General features: G+C 30.3%; 6 protein-coding genes across 9 annotated transcripts; 3 read left to right on the forward strand and 3 right to left on the reverse strand.

Annotated features, from left to right (window-relative positions):
- Positions 1 to 141: 141 nt before the first annotated feature.
- LOC122569625 (small subunit processome component 20 homolog) lies at positions 142 to 9,935 on the reverse strand. The gene is made up of 11 exons (XM_043730945.1): positions 9,773 to 9,935; positions 9,425 to 9,705; positions 4,072 to 9,324; positions 3,745 to 4,000; positions 3,059 to 3,664; positions 2,423 to 2,986; positions 2,147 to 2,329; positions 1,745 to 2,072; positions 1,243 to 1,673; positions 888 to 1,157; positions 142 to 806 (listed from the first exon to the last, which is right to left on the reverse strand). The coding sequence occupies exons 1-11, from the start codon at positions 9,815 to 9,817 to the stop codon at positions 657 to 659; spliced, it is 8,367 nt and encodes a 2,788-aa protein (XP_043586880.1). The 5' UTR covers positions 9,818 to 9,935; the 3' UTR covers positions 142 to 656.
- Positions 9,936 to 10,074: 139 nt separating this feature from the next.
- On the forward strand, positions 10,075 to 11,669 carry LOC122569635 (telomere length and silencing protein 1 homolog). Of its 2 annotated transcripts, none has more exons than XM_043730973.1 (7): positions 10,075 to 10,157; positions 10,351 to 10,466; positions 10,530 to 10,638; positions 10,710 to 10,855; positions 10,924 to 11,142; positions 11,235 to 11,368; positions 11,461 to 11,669. In XM_043730973.1, the coding sequence occupies exons 2-7, from the start codon at positions 10,351 to 10,353 to the stop codon at positions 11,625 to 11,627; spliced, it is 891 nt and encodes a 296-aa protein (XP_043586908.1). In that variant the 5' UTR covers positions 10,075 to 10,157; the 3' UTR covers positions 11,628 to 11,669. The 2 variants fall into 2 exon arrangements, with proteins under 2 accessions (XP_043586908.1, XP_043586907.1); XM_043730972.1 differs by having other exon boundaries at positions 10,104 to 10,256.
- Positions 11,670 to 12,464: 795 nt separating this feature from the next.
- On the forward strand, positions 12,465 to 16,432 carry LOC122569632 (flotillin-1). Of its 2 annotated transcripts, XM_043730966.1 has the most exons (11): positions 12,465 to 12,665; positions 12,985 to 13,060; positions 13,204 to 13,294; positions 13,387 to 13,530; positions 13,627 to 13,746; positions 13,984 to 13,992; positions 14,311 to 14,526; positions 14,621 to 14,808; positions 14,870 to 15,080; positions 15,166 to 15,330; positions 15,401 to 16,432. In XM_043730966.1, exons 1-11 carry the CDS (start codon positions 12,614 to 12,616, stop codon positions 15,416 to 15,418), a joined length of 1,290 nt encoding a protein of 429 aa, XP_043586901.1. In that variant the 5' UTR covers positions 12,465 to 12,613; the 3' UTR covers positions 15,419 to 16,432. The 2 variants fall into 2 exon arrangements, with proteins under 2 accessions (XP_043586901.1, XP_043586902.1); XM_043730967.1 differs by lacking the exon at positions 13,984 to 13,992.
- Positions 16,433 to 16,714: 282 nt separating this feature from the next.
- Positions 16,715 to 18,154, forward strand: LOC122569808 (ADP,ATP carrier protein-like). The gene is made up of 4 exons (XM_043731410.1): positions 16,715 to 16,871; positions 16,936 to 17,194; positions 17,251 to 17,482; positions 17,545 to 18,154. Exons 1-4 carry the CDS (start codon positions 16,718 to 16,720, stop codon positions 17,827 to 17,829), a joined length of 930 nt encoding a protein of 309 aa, XP_043587345.1. The 5' UTR covers positions 16,715 to 16,717; the 3' UTR covers positions 17,830 to 18,154.
- A 140-nt stretch (positions 18,155 to 18,294) lies between these two features.
- On the reverse strand, positions 18,295 to 19,849 carry LOC122569807 (uncharacterized protein CG1161). Its single transcript, XM_043731409.1, has 5 exons — positions 19,195 to 19,849; positions 19,005 to 19,123; positions 18,791 to 18,905; positions 18,590 to 18,730; positions 18,295 to 18,493 (listed from the first exon to the last, which is right to left on the reverse strand). Exons 1-5 carry the CDS (start codon positions 19,252 to 19,254, stop codon positions 18,344 to 18,346), a joined length of 585 nt encoding a protein of 194 aa, XP_043587344.1. The 5' UTR covers positions 19,255 to 19,849; the 3' UTR covers positions 18,295 to 18,343.
- A 297-nt stretch (positions 19,850 to 20,146) lies between these two features.
- On the reverse strand, positions 20,147 to 23,594 carry LOC122569806 (syntaxin-7). Of its 2 annotated transcripts, none has more exons than XM_043731408.1 (6): positions 23,240 to 23,594; positions 22,534 to 22,658; positions 22,399 to 22,468; positions 22,153 to 22,327; positions 21,222 to 21,434; positions 20,147 to 21,148 (listed from the first exon to the last, which is right to left on the reverse strand). In XM_043731408.1, the coding sequence occupies exons 2-6, from the start codon at positions 22,640 to 22,642 to the stop codon at positions 20,900 to 20,902; spliced, it is 816 nt and encodes a 271-aa protein (XP_043587343.1). In that variant the 5' UTR covers positions 22,643 to 22,658; positions 23,240 to 23,594; the 3' UTR covers positions 20,147 to 20,899. The 2 variants fall into 2 exon arrangements, with proteins under 2 accessions (XP_043587343.1, XP_043587341.1); XM_043731406.1 differs by having other exon boundaries at positions 23,246 to 23,592.
- Between the last annotated feature and the right edge of the window lie 465 nt (positions 23,595 to 24,059).

Here is a 24,059-nt window from a genome sequence, read left to right on the forward strand (position 1 = left end):
TATTAAAACTGTAAACAGCCTTTTGAAATTTTTAATTCAAATCATTGATCGATGTGATCCGACATTTATAAAATAAATTACAGCAATTAAATTTTGAATATCTTTGTGTATAAGGGTAGTTATATGTATTATAAAAAGGTCTGATTTCAATTATATCGAGTTGAGTAGTAAATTCGTTCATCCTTCATCTTCACCACATATGGATGTGAAAAAATTTTATAAAAATTTGAACAATGTAAAAATATGCCCCTCTGAATTTTTTTTATAGAAGACATGATATTTATAGAAATTATGTTTATAGAATATTTAGGAACAAAATAAGTTAGTTCTTCATGAAATAGATTTTATCACATCTATATAGCAAAATGAACTTATAACTCAACCTAATATTTTTTAATATAATATAAATTACTGTATTTTTTTATTATACAATAAATGTTCATTTAGTATTATTGAAAAATAATTAAAGACATATATACATAAGTACATATTTATGTATAAAATTTACATATTATCTATTTTTAAAAAGATATAGTATGACGTAAATTGTATATGTATATACATTAGATTTGCAATTATTCTGAAGATACCGTCAAGCTGACAAATAAATATTTTCTTGATAAAATGTTTTATGGTAACAATTACTTCTAAAATATTTATATAATATCCAAATCGATTTCTTTTCTTGCGCGTTTTTTTGTCCTTTTCTTCCCTGTCATTCTCTCAGATTTCCTTTTTTTGGCTTCTTTTTTTTTCTGCTGTCTTGCAATTTTACGTTTGGCAGCTAATTCTGGATCCGTTACAAACTGTAATAAAAAAAATTTTAGTACTCTTAATCATTTCTTGCCACTTATTTCACAGAAAAGATAAAAATGTAACAAATTTACCTGCTGCGTACGCATCATCTTTCTTTCTGCTTTTTTAATATCCAAATTCTGTTGTATTCGACTCAATAATCTAGTATATTCTTCGCTATCTAATCGTTTCTTAATCATCACACTCGCTTCTTTAGCTAATCGTCTTAAAATGGTATTTTTTTCTTCTGTAGTAGATATTTCACGCACAATTGGTGACATAATATTAAAAAGTATCACATTTAAATATTCCATGGGTATTGTAGCCACAACACCGCCAACCCACTTAAAGAAAGCAGTCCGCTGAAAAAAGAAATATCACTTGTATTCTAATTATTTATTTAACATTATAAGGAAGTATATATAAGGATAATGATGGGTACTGTACCACAGTTATTGACTTAGGAGCTTGGGTTATTTCTATATTTACAGCCTTTCTCAGCCTTCTAACAAGCCAAGGAAGTGATAACTGGTTCTTATCTTTATCTTTCATTTCATTGACTTGATCTGAGGCAGTATTAATCTGTTTTACAGACTTTAATATTCTCGCGATAAAAATTAAATTTTTAACAGTCTGATCGGCTAATTCTTCTAACGTCATATCAGGCTGTAGTTGCGCAATTAGGTCTAAACTTAAACTTTTTATAACGGTAGTAGGATCGGAATACATGTAACTGGTTTCTGCTTCACATTTTCCAGGGTTTTCTAAAAGGTCTATAATTTTATCAACGTCAAGAACGGCTAAAATAAATCCGATCAGTTGAGACGCTGCTAAACGCACCCATGTATGAGGATGTGCCAATAAGGACTGACTATATTCTGAAATACACAAAATTCTGTTAATATTAAACACTCACGAATTAGGTAACATAGTAATACATTACACATACCAGCAAATGAACGAATAGCATTTTTATATTCTTCACTTTTGAGAAATGCCGTACAATTTGCCGATATTTTTAGTAACAATTGCAACACTTGAAACATATGATGATCTTTCATTCTTTCTGGATCTTTGATATAATGCTCTTTCTTTAATTGCATTTCCTTTTCTGTATGTAACTTCACGAAACGACCAGGTTCATTGCTATCATTAAAATCTGCATGAAATTGTTTCAAAAGAAGCGGTAATATTTCATCTAAACGAGACTTAAAAGTGTCCTTTTCTACTGTTACAAATATACCGCATAACTGAGCACCCAATGTTCGATGCATTACCTAAAATAACACGTAATCAAGTAATTTTATAACGTTAAATGTGTACTCTTAAGATTTAATTTCGACTAATTTACCTTAAGATCTTTTAACCACGCTACAAGTATATCAAAAAGTTTACTTCTGTTATTGTAAGGTATACGTGTAATCATTTCCTTAATACATTTAGCGCACAACTTGCGACATGTTGGATTATCATCATTTATCAATCTTACACCCACCATTATAAAAATGATATCTGACTTCAAGACCAAAGTTTTCTGAAATTATAATTGATATAAAAGTTACGAGTTTGATTTGTTACTTTTAATCGACAGAAAAAGAGGAAGAATGAAAAAACTAAATGTACTTACTACTGGAAATCCTGTAACAATACTGTAAATCATCTCTAAAGCACTAAGGCGACCTGGTTGCATTTCATAGCTAACCTGCGCCAAGTAAAATGCTATATGTTTCTGTAAATGTTTACCAAGGGGATATTCCATCAGATAAGAATAAAAAACGGAGCGAGATTGTACTCTAACGTGTTCTAGTTCAGATGTAATGCTTAAAGCAGCAACTTTTTCCATAACAATATACATTTCAGGAAGAATCATTTTTCGAGCAATTATCGCTTTGAGTAAACCAAACGCTGTTGCTTGCTTATCAGTGTTGTGCATATCTTGTTCAGCATACATAATCAAGGCTTTCAACTGATCTATACTAATTACATACTGTTTCACATCACGAACAATTACAGACATACATTTAAAACCAGCCATCACTAAATCAAAATTATCTCCTTTACTTAGGCCGGCTGCAGCGTATTTATGCAAGATAATAAAAATAGATGAACAAATATCAGAAATTGTTTCTTGTATTGAAAGCAAATCCATTTTAAGCAACCAGTTTAAACACTGTAAAGCTAACGTGCTTAGCTGAAAAAATATATCAACATATCAAACAATTGATCACGATTATTATTTACAATAAGAATATAATAAATTTACCTTCATATGTTGAGATTTTATGCATTCACTTATGTGTGGTACAAATGGATCTATCAGGGACTTAAATTCTGTATTAGATATTTTGTCTCTTTTTAACAGAATATGGAAAAGTTTTAAACCAAATTCTATGATAATGTGAACATTGGTGTTCTTTGAAGTTTTTGAAGTAGCCTTTATACCCATTTTATTTTTTGGTTCTGGAGGTATGATAAAGCAATCTGGTTTCTGTCTACTGAGTATTTCTACTTCCTTTTCTGTTAATTCTTTATCATTCTTCACAGGCTTAAACTCAGGAATACTTTCAGAAATTACACCATAAAGGAATATTAACATTTGTTCCAATGGTATAAAGATATTATCAGCTAAACCTAGTACTATGTTTCTGAAACATTCCACAACCTTCTGCACAGTTTTATGCGAATGACTTCTTATAAGCACTTCTTTTAATGGTAAGATTAAATCCACCAAACATGATTCAGTAATATATTGTGCTAATATATGAAATATGTCGTAACTTTTTGTAGATTTTGCTTCTGATACATTTTTCACAATTCCTATTACTTCTTTCTCTTCTGCTGTTAATCCAAATAGATCTACTTTACATACCTAGTTAAAATACAAGAATATATGAATATTAGATATATCATAAAATTGATATTTTAATATGTATTTACAATATTACTTACAGATAAAATACTTTGAAGATTTTCATTGATATCAAATTTCTGAAAATATGGTTTCAGAGCAACTAATACTGATTGTACTGTAAAAGCGAGGACATGAACTTGAAAACCTTTTGTCAATAGAGTATTCATTTCTCTTAAAAGATGATGAAGATACTTCGGGCCAAGAGTTATCATAATTTTTTGTAATATTTCTCGAGTAACACGTCGTACAGATTCTAAACGAGATTTTAAGAATGTACATAACTTCATAAAGATTCTGAAACAATTTATTATAATATTTTAATAATCTTTTAATTTTATATGGAGGTGTATATACTATATACTTACCCTGGTAAATTAGTATCTAAAATATGCCCAGGTAATTTCTGTAGTAATTTAACAAAAGCGAGAGCAATTGGAACTCGCATTAGTTCTTCTTCCTCGTTATCTATTGCAATTCTTTTCTTGTTAATCTTGTGACTACTTTCGCGACTCGTTCTCGCTATAATGGAACAATGGAGTTGAGGTAACAATTCCTTGGATATACTAAATACGACTCGTCGTGCGCCATTCTGTGAAAGAATGATCTGTTTTTCCATCACAGGTACTTCTTTCTGTGTTTCATTTTGTACTTTTCCTACAGTTTCTTCCACAGTATCTATATTTTCAGAATTTAAAGATTCATCTAATTTCTCTTCTACTTGTTTTTCATTATTTTTATCATCACCTTCTGCAACACTTTCTTCTTCTTTTTTTTCATCAGAAATTATTTCCTTTCCATGATCCCTTTCAATTTCTTTGTTATGTTTTGGTACTGAAGATTCTTCTACAAATTTATATTTTGACAAATCAAAATGGAAAGAATCTAAAATGCTAACAATGACTCTAACAAGTTGTTTCTGAAATACAATAGAGTGTCTTAGCTTTTCCAAGTAATGTTTCAGAATAATCTCATATTGATGCCATGGTAGAAGTTTGCATATAGTACCAACTGTTCCTATTGCAGCATCAATAAGACTATTTTTATGAATAAAAGCTTCATTGCATAGATATGAAGAAGCAAAAGGAAGAACAAACTGTGTTAATGTTCTCGGATTGAACGACTTCTTCAATGTTTTTGCTGTATTACAAAATTTAAGAAATGCTCGAGCTCTCCTGTGCAGTTGCAAATGTTGCATGTTTTCGAAGAAATCTACTTCAGGATCCGCCTTATCAGTTAATACAGATAAATCCCGTAACACGGGATGGACGTCTGAACATTCCATAGCCAAATGTCCCAAAAATGCTATTGATTGAAGCCTTACAATTTCAATTTTGCTAGTTATCCCTTTTCTTATAAGTGGTAAAATTGTATTGTCCATTACATAACGTCTATCTGCTACATTTTCTTTATGTTTCTGCGCCAATTTACAACCAAGTAGCTTAAGACACTGTCCTGCATTATCTCTTAATGCTAGATCCGCTTCATTTTTAAGAATGTAATAACAATTATAAATAATAGCTATGCCAAACTCTAACGTAATCTCATCCTTTTCTATTGCATTATTAATTTCAGAAAATGCATCCAATCTTTTTTGAAAATCTGGTTGATCGAGCCACCTGCGATCCCATGCATTAAGTCCACTTATTAATTCGTAATTTTTTATTAATATCCCATGACAATCGTTTGTAGGCTTTTCCACAATTGTTTTATAGAGTTCCAACAGGAGTTTACGAGCAGGAATTGCAGATATTGCACCTAATAAAGGTAGAATTGCACGTATGTGCATTGTTGGTTCCTTCACTTGCTTTACAAGGTTTATTATGGTTGTAATCAATTCAATAATCGTTTCTTCTCCCTCTCCAGCTCCAGCCTTTTTAGTTAATATTGGTAAAGTAAGAGTAAGAAGTATGTCACATGCATGTGCATCTTTCACGAATTCTGAAATACGTGATAAAATCACAAGTTCTGATTTATTTATTCCCTTGGTTGATTTTTCAAGTTTACTTTTAATATATTGTAAAATACTGAACACGTGTGGGAGAAGAATAGTAGATCCATAGTTAACTCCATTAGATAATGCTTCTTCATTTATTTCAGATAAATTATTAAGTATAGGTGTTAAAGGAACAAAAGGTGTATCAACTTCCATATCATTTTCATTTGTCTTTCCATAGTCTTGTAGTGTTACCATTTTTTCAATCATTTCAACAATAGCACTGATAACAGGTGTTTCAGTTTTTGAACCCAATAAAAGTTTCATTATGTAAGGAAGAGAACTAACAGACTTATTATCTTCGCGATATTTTATAAATAACGGATAAAAACGTGAGTTCTGGCTCCATGCCATAAACAGCCTCAATAATGGAGTAGGACTGTGAATACCTTCTATAGGTAATTTCTCTAACCATGGAAATACAGCTACATTAAACAAGGCATCCATTTCGTATTTATTCCATTCATAATCTTCAAAGTGACTAAAGAACCTTGCTAATATTGAGATGGAAGTGGACCTTACATTTTTAATAGATTGTAAGAATCCAACATGAACTTTATCTGATTTCTGTAAAATTCCAGTTACTTCTGCCAGAATGCATATTACCAAACCAAGTAAGTAGGGTAACAATTTCTTTCCCATCTTACTACCAAATTGTTCTATTAAAATTGCAAGTAAATTTGTGGCGCTCAGCAAACGTTTAGGTGGAATAACGTTACTCAAATCTACAGTATTAATAATAGTTTGTGTAAGTTGTTTCAAGTTAATTTGTTGATCATTCATTTTATCTAATTCAAGCATATATTTTTTGAAAGGCTTAAATGCCATGTTGGTAAATATGATCATTTCATTCTCTTGAATTCCAGATAGAAAACGTAAGATCATTTTTCGTTTTAAAGTACCTCCACCTTTACCACCAGTTCTCATTCCTGTTTTTGCAATCATTTTAGCATAAATTATACGCATTAATATAGGTATAAATTCATTGCGATGTTCTTCCAGTATAATATTACTTTCTTTATCGACTTTAAAATGTGTCAATTCATTTTTCATATTTCTTTCATTAATTATACTAAGCAAATTTTCCTTATAAGGTATTAAATATTTCTGTTTATAAGTGAGAAGACAATTTAAAGCACCCTTTTGAATGTCAGGAACTTTTGATGACAGCAAGTCTAAATAAATGTTCTGCATCTCTGATTCCCTATATAATGTTCTTGGATTTGTTATCTTTTCAAATACTTCAAGTTGAGCAAGTAAGAGCTTCACTTTATAATTCTTACTTATTACAATCTTATTTATCTGTCTAGACTCTATATTTATTTGTTTCATTTTTGTATCTGTTGAAATAGTAGCTTCCTTTTTTTCTTTTTCCTCTTTCTCATTTTCTTGATTTTCTGTAGAGTCATTATCGCTTTCATTTTCTTCATCAATTTCCATGTTGTTATTAGAAACAATTGATTCTTGTCCTTTTAAGATACTGCAACATCTTGCATCTTCAGAATTTGACTTAAAAAAGTTGTAATTTACAAAATCAATGAATAGTCCTGTTATATCTCTATTCTTCATCTCACAGAAATGTGAAAAATTTGTCATACATTTCCATAAAAGAATTTTATGATTTTCATAGTCTGGTTTGTCACTGCATTTTTGTATAGTATTTTCTATTGCAGAAATAACTGTACATTCAAATAATGGTTTATAGTCTACAATTACTTCGTGATTACATTTTAATTCAGTTAAAAATATAGGCCAAAACTGTTCATATTCCCTGATTGCAAAAGTAGCTATAATCTTATTTATAGGTTCCCAAAGTAAAGAAAAATTTATATACAGATTTCCTAGTAAATATCGTAATGGAAGTTCATAATACTTCAAATCTAAATTTATCATTGCTTCATTTTCATATGACAATGCTTGCAAATGCAGCAATTTACTTCGATAACTATGTACTGATATAGGTTCACATTCTGCTAAATACATATGTTCCATAATACCTGTTTCCTTCTTCTCATTCGTAATAGACAATTTTATTTCACTAATATTGGAGAATAAAAGATATAAATGAGTTACTATTAAGCGAATTTCACTAAAGGGTGAACTCAATTTTTCTGCAATACTGCTGTTTAAGTTTTCAAACACAGTTCGATTTATATACATTTGTCGGTATTGTGATGTGCTAAAATATGTTACACATAAATCTACAGCATTTAAAATGAATTTATTATCAGGATACTTGATAATTAAATCTAATACTTTTATATCATTCTCTTCTATAAACTGATGCAAAGTTTCAGATTCCAATATGTGAATTGCGGATTCTAAAGATATTAAGAATGTCAAACATAATTTGATCATTTCAGTTTCTGTATTGGTATCATTTAATATCCGTTTATATAAAGATAATATTCCCCTTTTTAAAATATCCTTAAATTCTGCTGGTATAGGCTTCAGATGTGGTAAAATAATTAACATTTTTAATGCATTTGTTGATATACTATTATCCAATAAAACTTCTAACTCCTTCTGGAAGTAGTTAATACTATCAGATTTTACACCTCTTATATCTAAGATGTATTTTGTCCATTTGTTTAAATTGATACCATTGAGACATAAAGGAACTTTTGCATTAACTATCTTCGTAAACAGTTGTAAAGTATCATCATCAAAACCAATGGAAATACTATGTCGTATTATATGTGGCAATACCAAAGTTTCGAATGATGAATAATGGATTAAACTTTCAACAGCACCATATAATAATTGAATATCTTTCACAGACATAACTTTAAGTAATATTTGGCTAGATGTTTCCTGCATCAATCTAACATTGGCTGCCAAAAGAATAGCAACTGATACATTTATAACTTCTCGTAACACATTGTTCTCATTTTCAAAAGTATCTAAAATATGTGACAATTTTTTAATCAGAGGCACAGGATCTATAACCACTTTTCCATTCTTATGACTAACAATTATATTTATCAATTGCATCAAAAGAATCAGACTTTTCTCTTTTCCAGTTTTTGATTGAAACTGCTTAGTCTCTTCAATTGATTTGTCCATGACATTTAAAAGTACAGACCAAAGTACCTGGTATTTCTGTGAATGTATACTTTGTAGCATACAGTTAATAATTTCCTTCAATAATTTGAACATTAGACTTTGATTGAGAGAATCATTATTCAATCCATTGAAGTATAATAAAAGCATTTGTTCTGCACATGAATGAAATTGTCCTGGTATACCAGATATCACTTCAAATAATAATTTACCACATCCTGGTATTATATTTGGGTTACTTTTCAATATATGCAATATTGTCTTTAAGAAAGAATCTTTATCTTTAATCTTACGTACCACAAATGCAAAACTTTCAGCTGCAAAGTTGTTTATATAAGTTGGCTGTGTATCTGCCAACAATGGTAGCAACAGATCAAGCACAGTTTTTATATTTTTAACCAGATATTTCCATAAAAATTTAAATAAATAAGCTAATGATGTGAATGTGTATTCTATTTGTTCTATGTCTTTTGTTTTTAATAACTCGATGATAACACTTAAAAATTTAGGAAAATATTCATAAAAATCCTTTTGTAGATCTTTAGACATAGCAACAACTAATCTGCAATAAAAAATTTATATGATAATGCTTGTTGAAAGCTATTTTAATCCACATTTTCATTTAAGTTGATGATAGGTAAAACTTTTAATTTAATACTTACTCTAAAATTGGTTGTAGAAACAAAACATCTTTCTTTGCTAAATATTCTATCAATGTATCTACTACAAACTGCTTTTGATTAACCAATTGTGGAAGCGTTATGATATCACGAACTTTCTTTTTAAAGCTACAGTAACCTTCAGTAAGGTTAAGATAATTCCATTTCTGAAGTGTTTGATGAAAATACGTTTCGATTTCTTCATCGTCCTCCTCATTTCGATGTGCAACACGGTGAAATACATCGACATCAATTTCATTTACTCTTTCGGTAAATGTTTTAAACTAAAATAGAAGAATAGAAGGATAAAAAATATTTGATGAAAAATAAGTGATTATTTACGCTACATACTTGAAATGTATTTGATTCTTTATGACGAATTGGCTTATTCTTCATGTTGATAAAACTAGTTTCTAAATTAACTAAATTTAGTTTTTCATATTTAATGAATTCTTTAAAGTAATTTTAATTGACAACAATCTACTTTCACGTGTATTTCTCACGTGTAACTATGTAGCACAAACAACCGAATAGCTACATCCTAGATAGGAAATTTTTCTGTTAAGAAAGAACTAGGACTTACTTCTAAAAAAGAACTAGGATTCTTAAAAAGGAACTATAGAATATTTTCTAGTAACATTCGTATCTGATATCTCCATAACCTATGGAATACAAATGTTAAGTACTTTTACAAACTGCCTAAAAGTCTATAAGATAAAAAGTGTCACTTTACAGTGTACGATAATCTGTAAATCTTTATCTTTCTCTGAATGCATTCATCATTTATTTACAAACATTGTTGTTTATGATATAAATAGTTGTTTACATATGTAATGTAAGACATAAATCATTAGTTTAAAATCATATTTAGAAAAGTAATAAAATATGAAGTGTATACATTTTTTATTTACGTGTTTGTTTTAAAATAGATGACTAGTACAGAAGAAAAGAAAATAGAATTCAAAAAGAAATCAAGGAAACCGATAAGGAAACGACAGGTTTCATCAGATGAAGATGACAATGAAAATGAAGAAGCCTCTGTTAGGTAAATAACAATATGAAATGTAGTAGATTATACACTTTAGTAATAAATATAATATCTATTTAGGGAAAAAGTTGAAGAGATGAAAACTATACAAAAACTTCGTGAAAGACCAAAAGGTATAAATGTTGTTGGATTAGCCCTTGGAGAAAATGTAACACCTGATGTAATGACGGTAAACACTAATGAAATTAATAAATAAAATATAATAACTTCTTCCCTTCTGAAAGATTTTTCTTTCTTCAGTCTGACCCTTTTAATGTAAAAACTGGAGGAATGGTAAATATGACTGTATTAAAGAATACAAAATTGAAACAAAATGATGCATATGAAACTGGAATCGGCACACAATTTAATGCAGAGACTAATAAACGCGATGAAGATGAAGAAATGTAAGTATTATATTTATGATGTTGATATAATTCGATAAATATATAATTAATGATTTCTAATTTTTTAGGGTAAAATATATCGAAGAAGAATTATCAAAGAGGAAAAGCAAAACTGAGGGTACAACTGAAAATGGATCAAATAACGACAAAGGTTCTTATTGTTCACCAGAAGAAGCAGCTTTGCAAGCAGTACCTGAACATTTAAGACAAAGCTCTGCACACAGAAGTGAAGAAATGCTTTCAAATCAAATGTTATCTGGTATTCCAGAAGTGGATCTTGGAATAGAGTATATGATTTTATAATATACACTTGATTCTTTTTAACAAATTTCATATAAAAGAATGTTTTTTTTCATTTATAAATCATTCACCTTTTCAGAGCAAAAATTCGTAACATCGAAGCTACGGAAGAAGCTAAGTTAAAACTGCTTTGGGATAGGCACAGAAAGAAAGATGGACCCTCGCAATTTGTCCCAACAAATATGGCTGTGAATTTTGTACAACACAATAGATGTACACTATCTACTTCATTTTTTATTTTACCTAACTTATAAGTCAACTTCTGTAACATATAATAACATTTATTTCTTTTTTATTTTTTTTAGTTAACATAGAAGATACAGATTTCCAGAAATCAAAACAAGATTCTGATGAGAGAAAAAAAGTTGCAGCGCCCAGAGATGATTACAAGAGTAAAAGGAAAGATAATGGAGAAAAAGCAACTGATGATTATCATTATGAAAGATTCAAAAAACAATTTAGACGATTTTGAAATTATTTGTAAATAGAAATAAAGGATATAAGTTATATGTAATGAAAAATTTATTATTTATACATAATATGTATCGTTAAATTTATTACTGTAAATTTTTTGATCTATATTATAAAAATTACCGAATTATTAACCCATTTGCATCATGACTCTACTTAAGTTAGTGTATTCAGACAGCGTCGTCCAATTGACAGTTGACCTGTATCACGCGCAGCCGTATATCGGCAGTTTTATTATTTTCGTTAACTTCGACTTCTTGTGTATTTACAGTTACACCGCTCACGCTTGAAAAATTATGTACAATCGGCGTATGATTTTGGAGTTTCCATACAAAATCTCTATTTACAAAACTACCGCATTGATCAACTTCGCTGTGATCGTTTGACGAAATATAACGGATACATCTTCGAGTATATCCTATTTCTACATTTGAATCCGAATCGTCAAAATAATCAGAATCCATTCGGGCAACTAAATTTTATTTTAAATTATAAAATTAGGTTATTTTTTAAATTTAGATTTAGATTGACACTACTTACTCTTAACGGCAGTTAGAAAGATCTACACAATAATAACAAAAGCAAAATTTGTTAAGAACGCAATGAAAATAGCTCAAATGCTCGCAAATTGACAGCAAGATGTAAACGATGTCATACGCGGAATATTCCGGGGCCGGTGATAAAAGAAAGTCGCGGCTCGTAGAATAGTCCGTGCTCAGTGATAAGAGACGATCGTCATGCGCGGAATATTCTGCTTACGGATGCAAATGGGTTAATACTTTAAAATACAATGCAGAACTTTATTAGGTATAAAACCTTAATAGCGAGCGTGTAGCTATGACGTGTATTGTAAACTCGGCATAAGCTCGAATACGATCTCACAGAATGACGACATCGTAGCGACGTCAATTGACTATAGAGGGATTACACCGAAATTCAATCCCTTTAAACTTGCTGTAACTATTGTTTTTCTTTACACCTGCGACTATGAGTTGTGGATTCGTTACTTGTGGCCCAAACGAGGCTCTCGTAGTATCAGGTAATTATATCAACCGATTTCTACTGCAAATTATTTAGTTTCAGTACGCCTTATCAAGCCGACATGGGAGGAGCACTTTGTCAATTAATTGATTTGGAAAATTTAGTTCATAATAAAGTTGATAAATTAATTAAGTGGTATATAGATTCATTATTTTCCATTAATTTTGCCTGGTTGATTCTAAGTTATTTTACTATATGATTTAATTGTATATTTTTTCTTTAAATGTATTTTATTTTATATTATAATATAATAATACCAATATAAAAAGAAGATCATATAATACATTGAAATTTGTCTTCACTAATTTATTTTTAAGGATGTTGCTACAGCAAGCCTCTACTAGTACCTGGTGGTCGAGTATTTGTTTGGCCTATTGTCCAACAAGTACAAAAGTAAGTTGTTACACTTATTGAACAACGAAATTAAAGCTCAAAATTATATATAGTTGAATTTTGGTTTTTGTATTGTATATAAAGAAATGATGTAATAAATATTTGATAACTGTTCTATTGTAATTGAAATTTGTATTTTTTAGAATTTCATTGAATACTATGACTTTACAAGTAGAAAGTCCAACTGTGTATACATGTCAAGGTGTACCAATATCTGTAACAGGAATTGCACAGGTATTAATTTCTAATATAATTGAAGTATTTATATATAAATGTCATAGATAAATGACTATTTATTTACCAAATGTTTATGTATTTGTTCAAAGGTCAAAATACAAGGCCAAAATGAGGAAATGTTATCCACAGCATGTGAACAGTTTCTTGGGAAAACTGAAGAAGAAATTCATAATATTGCACTTGTAACATTAGAAGGACATCAACGGGCCATAATGGGAAGCATGACTGTAGAGGTATAATACATACCATTACACTAAAATTTTTTAGTTAACTTGTTAGATGAAAATAAATATTAATTCCATTTAATTTCTTTTATTTCTATGAAATAGGAAATATACAAGGATCGTAAAAAATTCAGCAAGGAGGTTTTTGAAGTAGCAAGCAGTGATCTAGTCAATATGGGCATTACTGTTGTTTCCTATACATTAAAAGATATTCGAGATGAAGAAGTAAGTTAATTTTTTCTTCCTACTAAACAACATTTGATTCTTATTAACGAATTCAGGAGCAACTTTTATGCAAAAATTACAAAAAAATTGAATATTCTAAAAGTCTTTTTGATATGAAAAGTCCCCCTTTAAGTGCAATTGTGCAATATTTATAAGTAATTTCTTATTAATATGAGTTAATGTAGTCCAATTCTTGTACATTGTAAATTGAATACATTTTTGTTTTGCTACTTGCAGGGGGCAAAGGTACGTTCAAATTTTGTTTTATCACTACATATAATGCTACTGCACTGCTGTTCAAAGAATATTAGTACAGATCATTAATATTCAAATAAGAGGGAACTAGAGCATATCTCAAGTGCTTGCTTCAGTGGTAGCACATATATTCTATACACATTTGCAAATTTCTGTGTTTCAAATATGTGTGATATTCTTATTGTATGCTGCCTTTAATTCAGGTTGAATTCAAAGTAATTGCTAAAATGAATGTTTTTACATAAAATTCGTAACGAAAATACAATATTATTAATCATATCATATTAAATGTTTATCGATCATTTATAGGGATACCTGAAAGCTCTTGGTATGGCAAGAACAGCTGAGGTGAAACGTGATGCAAGAATCGGTGAAGCAGAAGCTCGCAGAGATGCTCAAATTCGCGAAGCCATCGCTGAAGAACAAAGAATGGCTGCTCGTTTTCTTAATGATACCGAGATTGCTAAAGCGCAGCGTGATTTTGAATTAAAGAAAGCCGCATATGACGTTGAAGTGCAAACCAAAGTAGGTTTTCTTATCCTCGTTTTTCTTTTGTTCTTTCTTTTTATCTTTGTCATTGTTTCTATGAATAGCACATTGATTTGTATCTTAATTATAGAAAGCAGAAGCAGAGATGGCATTTGAATTGCAAGCTGCGAAAACTAAGCAAAGGATTATGGAAGAACAAATGCAAATAAAAGTGGTTGAACGTGGACAAGAAATTGCAGTACAAGAACAAGAAATGATGAGACGCGAACGAGAATTGGATGCAACTGTACGACGCCCAGCTGATGCAGAAAAATATAGGTAAGTTGAGTGACTTTAGTAAATTGATAAATAAGTGTTAATAAATATTATATATTCACAGATTAGAAAAAATGGCTGAAGCTAACAAACTGCGTTTAGTAATGGAAGCTGAAGCCGAAGCAGAAGCCATCAAAATTCGTGGTGAAGCAGAGGCCTTTGCCATTGAAGCAAAGGCTAAAGCAGAAGCGGAACAAATGGCAAAGAAAGCAGCTGCATGGAATGAATATAAGAGCGCTGCTATGATAGACATGATGTTAGATACTCTTCCAAAGGTAATTAAAAAAGAATTTGTATCTTAATTTCAAAGATTTTTTTAACTGAGTAATGTAAACGCTTCTTACACCTTATATTTTATAGGTTGCCGCTGAAGTCGCAGCACCTTTGTCACAAGCCAAAAAGATAACAATGGTTTCTAGTGGAAGTGGAACTATTGGAGCAGAAAAGCTAACCGAAGAAGTGTTTAATATAGTGACGCGTGTACCGGATTTGGTTAAAAATTTAACAGGCGTGGATATTGCAAAGGTATGCCTAATCATGGAAAGTAATCGTATTGAAATATACTTAAGAAATCATAATTATAATTCTTTTTCAGTCTGTTCATGCGGCTTAATCGAATGGTACAAGAGTTTTTAATACTTCCTGACCACATTCATACTCGTATTATTAAGTATTAAACGAGTCTTTGATATACACGTTTATTTTAATATGCTGTTGCATATTAGAGCCAAATTATAAGTTTTAACTTTAGTGACATTTCGTTGGATAAAACGTTCGGTACTTTCACTGCCAGTTAATTGAAAATAACAAATCACTTTCTATTAATACCAATTGTGAATGAATATTTTACAAGGAAATATATTCAAAATGGTATACATTTTTAAAAATAGATTATAAATTGTGAATATATTCGCACAACATCCGTATCTCATTACTTGAACCATATACAATATAATACAATATAAGATAGCAATGAATGCCTAAGTTATACAGGCAGTGAATGTGTGTTTTATTTAATGGATATTGGAAACTCATAGTACAATTTTTATTTTTATTTGACAAAATAAGTTAAAGTTGTACCAAGTTTCTATGTTTATTATATTTCTAATTAGTCCTTTATGCACTTAGGAAAGAAAAGAAACAAATACAAATATATCTTTTCGAATCTCATATTGACCAAAGATGGTCCAGTTTTGTCCATACATATATAACTTTGCCACTATGTGCCAGAACATTCCTCTAAATATGCTATACATACCTTTCAGTAGTATTAATGTAATTAATGGGTATGAGCATTTTAGAACTGGAAGTGCTAATATTTAACACTTATTCAATGTGGTTTGATGTTAAGTAACTATATCTAGTCCCTGAAATTTAAATATCTTTACTTAATGTTTAGTTATACTTCTTATTTTTCTTTAAAGATGCATTAATATATTTTGCGCTAATTTTAGCTAGAATTTACTGTGATCTAAAATTCTTTGTACGAAGAAGAATAATAGTCATATATAGTTCTTGAAACGTGTTTGAGAGCTTTGATGACAAAATTTGTATGACCAATTTAACGCCTTAAATTAATGAGAAGAAGATTCAATTTTATGTAAAGCGATTAAACGTTAAAACCAAATTTCCTGTGTATTAATTTGCCCATCCCATTACTATAAGTCAAAAACAAAAACAAAAAACAATAGAAGTTACAAACTAAACCATTGTAAAAAGGTTCATGACATATGTGGGTTAATATTTATTTATGATAGTTTCAATATAATGAAGATATGTTTTATGTCGAAATAAACTTATAAAATCATTTGATCTATGAAATTGTGTTAACATTATGATCCCTAATTTGAACCGATTTTATCTTTGTAAACTGAAATTTATCTCTAAAGATATGTCTTAAAAAATTTATAATATGGATGCATACAAGTCATTTATAATAGATTTTTTAGCTGGTGGGATATCTGCAGCTGTATCAAAAACTGCAGTAGCACCATTAGAAAGGGTAAAATTATTACTCCAAGTTCAACATACTTCAAAACAAATAAGACCAGAAGATCGGTACAAAGGTATGTTTCTCAATACAAAATAAAATAATATTTTTATGGTTTACCATGATTTTCATTTTATTAGGAATGATGGATGCATTTATACGTATACCGAAAGAAACTGGATTTCTTAGTTTTTGGAGAGGAAACTTAGCTAATGTAATTCGATATTTCCCAACTCAAGCTTTAAATTTTGCATTTAAAGACAAATTCAAAGCTATATTCTTGGAAGGTGTTCCAAAAGATGCATTTTGGAGACAGTTTGCTGGAAATTTGGCTTCCGGTGGAGCTGCTGGAGCAACATCTCTTTTATTTGTGTATCCACTTGATTTTGCTCGTACAAGGTAATACATTTACCTTTATGTAGCTCTAGATGATATAATAATGATGTACTTTGCAGATTGGCTGCAGATATTGGACAAGGAGATAAAAGGGAATTCAAAGGTCTGGGTGACTGTATAGTAAAAATTTTCAAAACAGATGGCCTTATCGGTTTATATCGAGGGTTTAATGTGAGCGTTCAAGGAATTATTATTTATAGAGCTACTTATTTCGGTCTTTATGATACCACAAAAAACATGCTTTCTGATCCAAAAAATACTCCCCTACATATTACCTTTTTAATTGCACAAGTAAGTCATTTTTTATTACTTTAAGATTATTTTCAAACTTTCAGATGTAATATTATTTATAGGTAGTAACAACAGTGGCTGGAGTTATGTCATACCCTTTTGATACAGTTAGAAGACGTATGATGATGCAATCAGGACGTAGTAAAAGAGAAATCATGTATAAAAATACATTAGATTGTTGGATCAAAACAGCCAAAGCAGAAGGTGTTGGTGCTTTTTTTAAAGGTTCACTGTCAAATATTCTCAGAGGTACTGGTGGAGCATTAGTTTTAACATTGTATGATACACTCAAAAACATTTTTGAAGATGTATTACGTGATAAAGACTCGTCTGCAGTGTCCAAATAATGCTAAATAATTTCATATTCAAATTTTGAATGATTATGAATTGATCTAAACAAGTAAAATTGTATTGATTTTCTACAAATTGAGTATTACTCATGCAATGGAAAGTAATGTTCCATATACTAAAATTATTTATGTAACAATTCATGAATACCAGGCTGTAAAATAGTTCAATTTATTTTTAAACAAATATTTCATAAAAATATATATACACTTACCAATAGAAATAACACACTTTAATATTTTACTGTTTGATACATTACTCAAAGAATTTAGAAATCACTAGTTATGTATTTGATGTAATATCAATATAGCATCCATAATCAGATTTGTTAGCATTTACAAATAGCTCAATTGTTTACTTTTATCATTTCATATAAGGAATTAAACATATTTATATATAAGATAATCTGAAAAAATTATATATACAGAACTGTAAATGTCATCAAATAAATGTCACAGCCCTTGTATTGTTATTTATTATATTTAATTCCTTCTATAAACAGAATTGTACACTTTAATTAAGCATAGTATGCCGATCATAAATGTTACGTCTCTGCTCACGAACTTGACGTTTCCATTTATCTTGTTGATGACCAACACGATTTAAAACATTACCTCTTTCACCCATGGCATGAAATGTTCCAGGAGCTGTTGAAGAATCATCCTATTAAAACAAAGATGATTTAAATAATCATAACATATCAAACTAAACATCTGATATTTTAGACTTTAATGTATGTAATAAACCATATTAACTTACATCTTCATTATTGTGTTCATGATAGCCAATATTTGTTGAAGCTTTATGAATTCTTTTATTTAACAATGGATCCAGGCAAATCAAAAATAACATATAAATTACTAACAGAGATATAACCCAAATAACAAGTATCACTACTATCTGAAAAGACAAATTACTTCATAAACTTTCTACTAAATGAGAAATAGTAAAAAGACTTACTTTGATAATGGTAGTATTCCTGTTTTCATATTTACAATCACATCGTGAACAAAAAATTTCTTCTTTACCTTTCAACTGATCTCCCACTTTTGACAATACAACATTTTCACATTTACTGCAGATTAAAATTTACATAAAGTTACATACAAATGACATTGATAACTTATGCATATTACACATATGGGATTAATTAAGTATTAGGAATTTCAATTACCATTCAGACGGTGGAACATTTATAATATATGTTTTTCGTTCTGACGATGATTGTGTTGTATTTATAACGGATGGAAGACTAGGACAAATGCATTTGCACCGTTTATCATCATACTGCGCCTGTAATTCGTTCATAGGGATTATGTACTATGACAATTAGATTTTGCTATTTTCTATGTTAATAACCTAACCTCAGATCCTGACAAACATATTAATACAATCGTAGTTACACCAAAAATGTGCTTCAACATTATATTTTTCAAACTTCTGTCTGGTACGTGTTCTTTTTTATTATTTCGATATATTTAATTTAGGAGCGCGAATGTCAAACAAAACAATTAATGCACTTCCATATTACGTGAACACAGACGTAAACCGTCAAACGACACGGATGTAACTGATGAATATTTACATAGGTAGCATGTACATATATATATACATGTATATCTAAGTAGTAAAGTAAGTATTAAGTACATATGTACGCACAATCGATGAGTCGCATCACATTTCGATATGAAACGATATAACACGCAATTTTATTTCAATTAATATTTTTTACATAGGGGCGTTCTGCCGCTGGCGCTAACTCCCCAGAACTCACCAGCCCACGGCATGGCAGGCACAAGCAGACGCTTGAATGGTGTCAAAAATAAACGCTTTTTCACAAAAGCACTGCGCCTATCAACGACGTCCTTTGTTCTTCCTTCTTCTGCCTCGAAACTTGATACTCGCAACACATGCTTTTCCTTTTGTTATGAATAGCAATAAGTGACGTGATTTCTTTTCACATTATAAATTATTCTTTTATACAAGATTAACTACTATAGTATTCGCGTACTATTTGCGAACTTCTGTCACTAATCTTATTGGCATTATTAATGAACTCGTTATAACAGCACTATCTATTTGTGCGGCGCAAAGCCTTGCCCGGTATTCCTCTTAGCACGCGAGAATCATCGTGAATCCTACACATGTATTGTAATATGTATAAAATAATAGACTGAAGATTAAAGTAAATTTTTTAATACATAAGACGATTTAATATATACTTTTTATATTACATTAATCAAATATAAAACAAAGTAAAAATTTGTCTTAAAATAATTTAATAATTGTTAAATTCAATAATAATAAATCATTTTGTTCAAATTTGATATATGTACTTCATTTTACATGATTTATTACATTTTGGCTAAAATAAATCAACATTCTTAAATATAATACAATTAGCTTACATTGATTTTTCATTCATATACTCTGCTGTTTCATAATATCCGCATTGATTTTTTTTTATCTTAATGTTTATAGATAAGAACAATCTCTGTAGTATGTTCGCAATTTGCATACTATATGATGATTATACCGATACATTCACTCCTTACCGATTCATACAATTCACACGAGATTCAGTTTTCAAAATGCAGACTGGCATCGTTCAAAATGAATCTCTATATTCACATATTATAATCCATAAAATAATGTTAAATTATTAATCACAACTATATCATGAATAGACCTATATACGTATATACGTATATATTTATATATTTTTCCTTTTTATATATATATTTATGCACTAATATTACACATTGAGTAATGAAACGTACAAATGGACTGGGCAGTCTTAGACTTGCCGTTGCACATCTTATTCGTAAAATAGATCTTGCACCATTTATTATCACAATTATAAGAATGTTATTAGTAAGATATAGTGCGATGCAAGTTTTTTCCGTTACGTTCACTTCCATTGATTGATAGTACTACTCTTCCCTCATATTCGTAAAGCGACTTTAATTAAATCAGGAGATTTTTCAGAAAATACACCAAGTATGGTACCTTGCAGTTAAGATGCAGTGCAGCTACGTCTTTTACCGTCATTTTGTACCATCAAATACTTTAAGAGCTTTGCCAAGCAATGATTCCGATTAATATAGACAGCACGAATGCTCCAATAAGAACGAGTATGCATTTTTTCTTGCGCAGTTTATTTTTATACATAGTTGCTTGTCTTACATGTGAAGAAGCTTCATGGACAGATACTTCTGTTCTTTCAACAGAAGCCTCTATGGAATCAATGACTTCTCTTTGATCATATACTAAAGCACCAAGATCTTTGAAAATTTGATTGATGTCACTAATATTATTCTGCAAAATAAATAAATCATTATAGTATCGACTCAGAAAATTCATAACATATCATTAAAGTAAAGAAATGTACCTCCAATTGTCTTATACTTGCTTCTTGTTCTTCCAACATTCGCAAGTTTTGTTCCTCTTTTAACTGCTGTTGCTGTATTTGCTTCTGAGTTCTGCTATCTTGTAACTCTATTAATGTCTCTTGTTTCTTCTCTCCAAATGGAGTAATACCTGCACTTGCCTTTGCTTTTCTAACCATTTCCTTCTCTTTAGAGGCTGCAAGCCTTTGCACTGCCTAAAAGATTTAATTTATACTTATTCCCCGCGTTTGATCCTTGTGGGTCGTTCGGAGTTTACTGAATTTTGCACGCAATATGTTGACTAATGTAAAACGACTCGAAAGAACACTCCATGTTGGAGACTAAAAATCATGTATTTCAACAAACAAACTATAACTGCTAACTAACTAAAGTGAATAACTATGGATGACAATGAAGACTAACTAACAAAAGATTATGACTATGAGTATGAGTTGCTATGAGTGATAGATAAATGACAATTAACTTATTCCTAAAGGCGACCAAACCGCAGTCACCCCCTTCCAATGCATTCATAGTGTGACCTGTCCTTGGAGCAGGGGTGAAGAAGTTGGTGACCATTACATATTGGCTTAGCAACAGGGTCATAGCACTACGAAGTACCAAGAATCGTTATGCTCGGTAACGAGCATCTATATCCTAGAAAACCCTCTGGTATATAATTGTACGATACTTTGCTATCTATCATGAAAACTATCATGAAAACGAACAATGACCGATTTCTAACAAACTTTTCACGAACGGAATGTACCACTGCCACATGTGGTATGTGGGCTACAGGCCAGCTTGCTAAGGAAATTTGCTGAATAAAACAAATTAGAAATACATGATGCTTCACTATATCATAATGTTCCTCCATTGTGTTTCCTAACAATGTAAATGAACATACACAGTAAAATAATAAAGTAAACATACTTGGAAAGAATTTAATGCACTTGTAAATTCATCTTGTAAACGTTCCCTTTGCATTTTACGCTGTCTCTGTTCACCAGGACTGGTAGATCCTGAATTATTAGCCAATATAGCCAAGTCTCTAAGATGCACACTAGTATCTTTTGCCAGCTGTTGCGTATAATGTTGTATTTGATGCCTAAAAAATACATTATATAAAATATGTATTCATAGAATGCAATTGATTAATACTTCTTGATAACAACTTACAATTGATTCCGTAGCTCTTGAGAATCTGTAGAGCTACCCAATTGATTAACCATCTTTTGCATGGAAGATACTGTCGAACAGAAATCAAAATGAATACTGAATATATGTTACAACAAATAAAGTTCATATATTTACCATTTTGAGATATCTTCAAAATTGACGTTCCAATTGTCTGTGATAATCTGCCAAAATCTTGTTCCCTTGCGGGTCCACCATTGTGATATGACGAAAAGCCAATATCCATGTTGACTTTTATGTTACTTAAACAAGATTAGAAATATATTAAGATACGATTGAACAGTACTTGTAGAAAACACTGTAGGTGCCAAAATTGAATAATTTTGATTTTGAATACTGTAATATAGAATTCAAGTGTAATTTTTCTTTCTAAATAGTTACTAATAATGCTAGAGGATGATGTCATAGTGCCGCCGCTATTGAAGAAAATATAAGTGTCAATAAACATTAATTAATTGTTTTTTGGCTTTTGTTCATGCCATCTATGTAAATGAATGGAACATTGAGTTTTCTTTACAATTAAGAGGTTGCACATACAGGGTTTTCTATGGATATACTTTTCTCTTTCGTGAATTTGGACTACATTAATGCATAACTTATTTTTCTCTCCTGAAAAATTTGTTTCTTGGCACTTGCAACGTTTTCTACAAGCACTCTTCAATTATTCTTTATGTGTGACAGTAACCTCCTTTTTAGAGGTTATACGCTCATTGATTAACGCATTAAGATAATCATTCGCAATAAAAAATCACTTTCGTAATTTACTCTAGAGGCACACAGGATTCGATTTGAAGGTAATATCCTTCGGGATAAAAATGATTACGATTACTTATTCTCCTGTCCAGTTTCTCGGCGTGTGAATCAGAGAACTCCAGGTTTTGTGGAAAATCACAGACGACACGATGCAGTTCAAACGTCAAAAATGGTAAAGGATTGTTATCTGTCTATCTTATTCCACTGTTGTCAACAAAATGACCAGCAAGTATGATTCGTTTTCAAGATGACTCATACGGTTACCACCGAAAAATTAACGATTTCTCTAGTAAAAAGACTTCACACGCATCGACCTTTTTGTTGTTGCTCGAAATAAACCAAGTTCACTATGCGAAGCTCCAAAACTTCGAGTAAATCGATAAACCCTAAGCCAAGTCTGAATGAATATAGTCGTCAGTGTCACCATCTGTCACGCTGTACACGTAGTCTTGCACACTAATTGTATCGAAATAAATAAACGCCACTCCCGATTGAAAAAACGAGGCCATTACATATGTGAAACCATCTTTGTAGCCATTTGCTGAAAAATTGGCGAATTATTCTAATTTGTATAAAGGAAAAATTCATAAAACATGCATGCATGTAATTAATGAATCATGTAAAACGTATATTATTACTACTATGCTTTTTAACCCTTTTATGGATGGGGGAATTACTTTTTCTATTAATTAGAATTTCATAAATAATTATTAAAAAATATTGTTACTATAAGTTAATTAAAATTTAATTTTATAAATATCTATAGTCCGATCCTACTGTGGAAGACTGTCCTCGTAGATTTCAAAAATGAAAAATCGAACGCGATAACCATAAGAAAATCTTAAAAACTGCTATATAAAAATGTAAAAATATGAAGGGTTGGTATCAAA

This window comes from Bombus pyrosoma, linkage group LG7, assembly GCF_014825855.1.
Source record: "Bombus pyrosoma isolate SC7728 linkage group LG7, ASM1482585v1, whole genome shotgun sequence".
NCBI lineage: Eukaryota > Metazoa > Arthropoda > Insecta > Hymenoptera > Apidae > Bombus > Bombus pyrosoma.

Excerpts from the sequence above, each read along its gene's own strand:
- LOC122569807 (XM_043731409.1), bottom strand. The coding sequence starts at position 19,254 with ATGTTGAAGCACATTTTTGGTGTAACTACGATTGTATTAATATGTTTG. Across the intron at positions 19,124-19,194 it reads TATGTTTGTCAGGATCTGAG|GCGCAGTATGATGATAAACG; the intron begins GTTAGGTTATTA and ends AACGAATTACAG. Across the intron at positions 18,906-19,004 it reads AATGTTCCACCGTCTGAATG|TAAATGTGAAAATGTTGTAT; the intron begins GTAATTGAAATT and ends TTTAATCTGCAG.
- LOC122569806 (XM_043731408.1), bottom strand. The coding sequence starts at position 22,642 with ATGGATATTGGCTTTTCGTCATATCACAATGGTGGACCCGCAAGGGAA. Across the intron at positions 22,469-22,533 it reads TTTGAAGATATCTCAAAATG|TATCTTCCATGCAAAAGATG; the intron begins GTAAATATATGA and ends TCTGTTCGACAG. Across the intron at positions 21,435-22,152 it reads GTGCATTAAATTCTTTCCAA|GCAGTGCAAAGGCTTGCAGC; the intron begins GTATGTTTACTT and ends TAAATCTTTTAG.
- LOC122569632 (XM_043730966.1), top strand. The coding sequence starts at position 12,614 with ATGAGTTGTGGATTCGTTACTTGTGGCCCAAACGAGGCTCTCGTAGTA. Across the intron at positions 13,295-13,386 it reads CTGTAACAGGAATTGCACAG|GTCAAAATACAAGGCCAAAA; the intron begins GTATTAATTTCT and ends ATTTGTTCAAAG. Across the intron at positions 15,081-15,165 it reads TGTTAGATACTCTTCCAAAG|GTTGCCGCTGAAGTCGCAGC; the intron begins GTAATTAAAAAA and ends TATATTTTATAG.
- LOC122569625 (XM_043730945.1), bottom strand. The coding sequence starts at position 9,817 with ATGAAGAATAAGCCAATTCGTCATAAAGAATCAAATACATTTCAA. Across the intron at positions 4,001-4,071 it reads TTAGATACTAATTTACCAGG|AATCTTTATGAAGTTATGTA; the intron begins GTAAGTATATAG and ends AAATTGTTTCAG. Across the intron at positions 807-887 it reads AGATGATGCGTACGCAGCAG|TTTGTAACGGATCCAGAATT; the intron begins GTAAATTTGTTA and ends TTTTTATTACAG.
- LOC122569808 (XM_043731410.1), top strand. The coding sequence starts at position 16,718 with ATGGATGCATACAAGTCATTTATAATAGATTTTTTAGCTGGTGGGATA. Across the intron at positions 17,195-17,250 it reads CTTGATTTTGCTCGTACAAG|ATTGGCTGCAGATATTGGAC; the intron begins GTAATACATTTA and ends TGTACTTTGCAG. Across the intron at positions 17,483-17,544 it reads TTACCTTTTTAATTGCACAA|GTAGTAACAACAGTGGCTGG; the intron begins GTAAGTCATTTT and ends TATTATTTATAG.
- LOC122569635 (XM_043730973.1), top strand. The coding sequence starts at position 10,351 with ATGACTAGTACAGAAGAAAAGAAAATAGAATTCAAAAAGAAATCAAGG. Across the intron at positions 10,856-10,923 it reads CGCGATGAAGATGAAGAAAT|GGTAAAATATATCGAAGAAG; the intron begins GTAAGTATTATA and ends CTAATTTTTTAG. Across the intron at positions 11,369-11,460 it reads TTTTGTACAACACAATAGAT|TTAACATAGAAGATACAGAT; the intron begins GTACACTATCTA and ends TATTTTTTTTAG.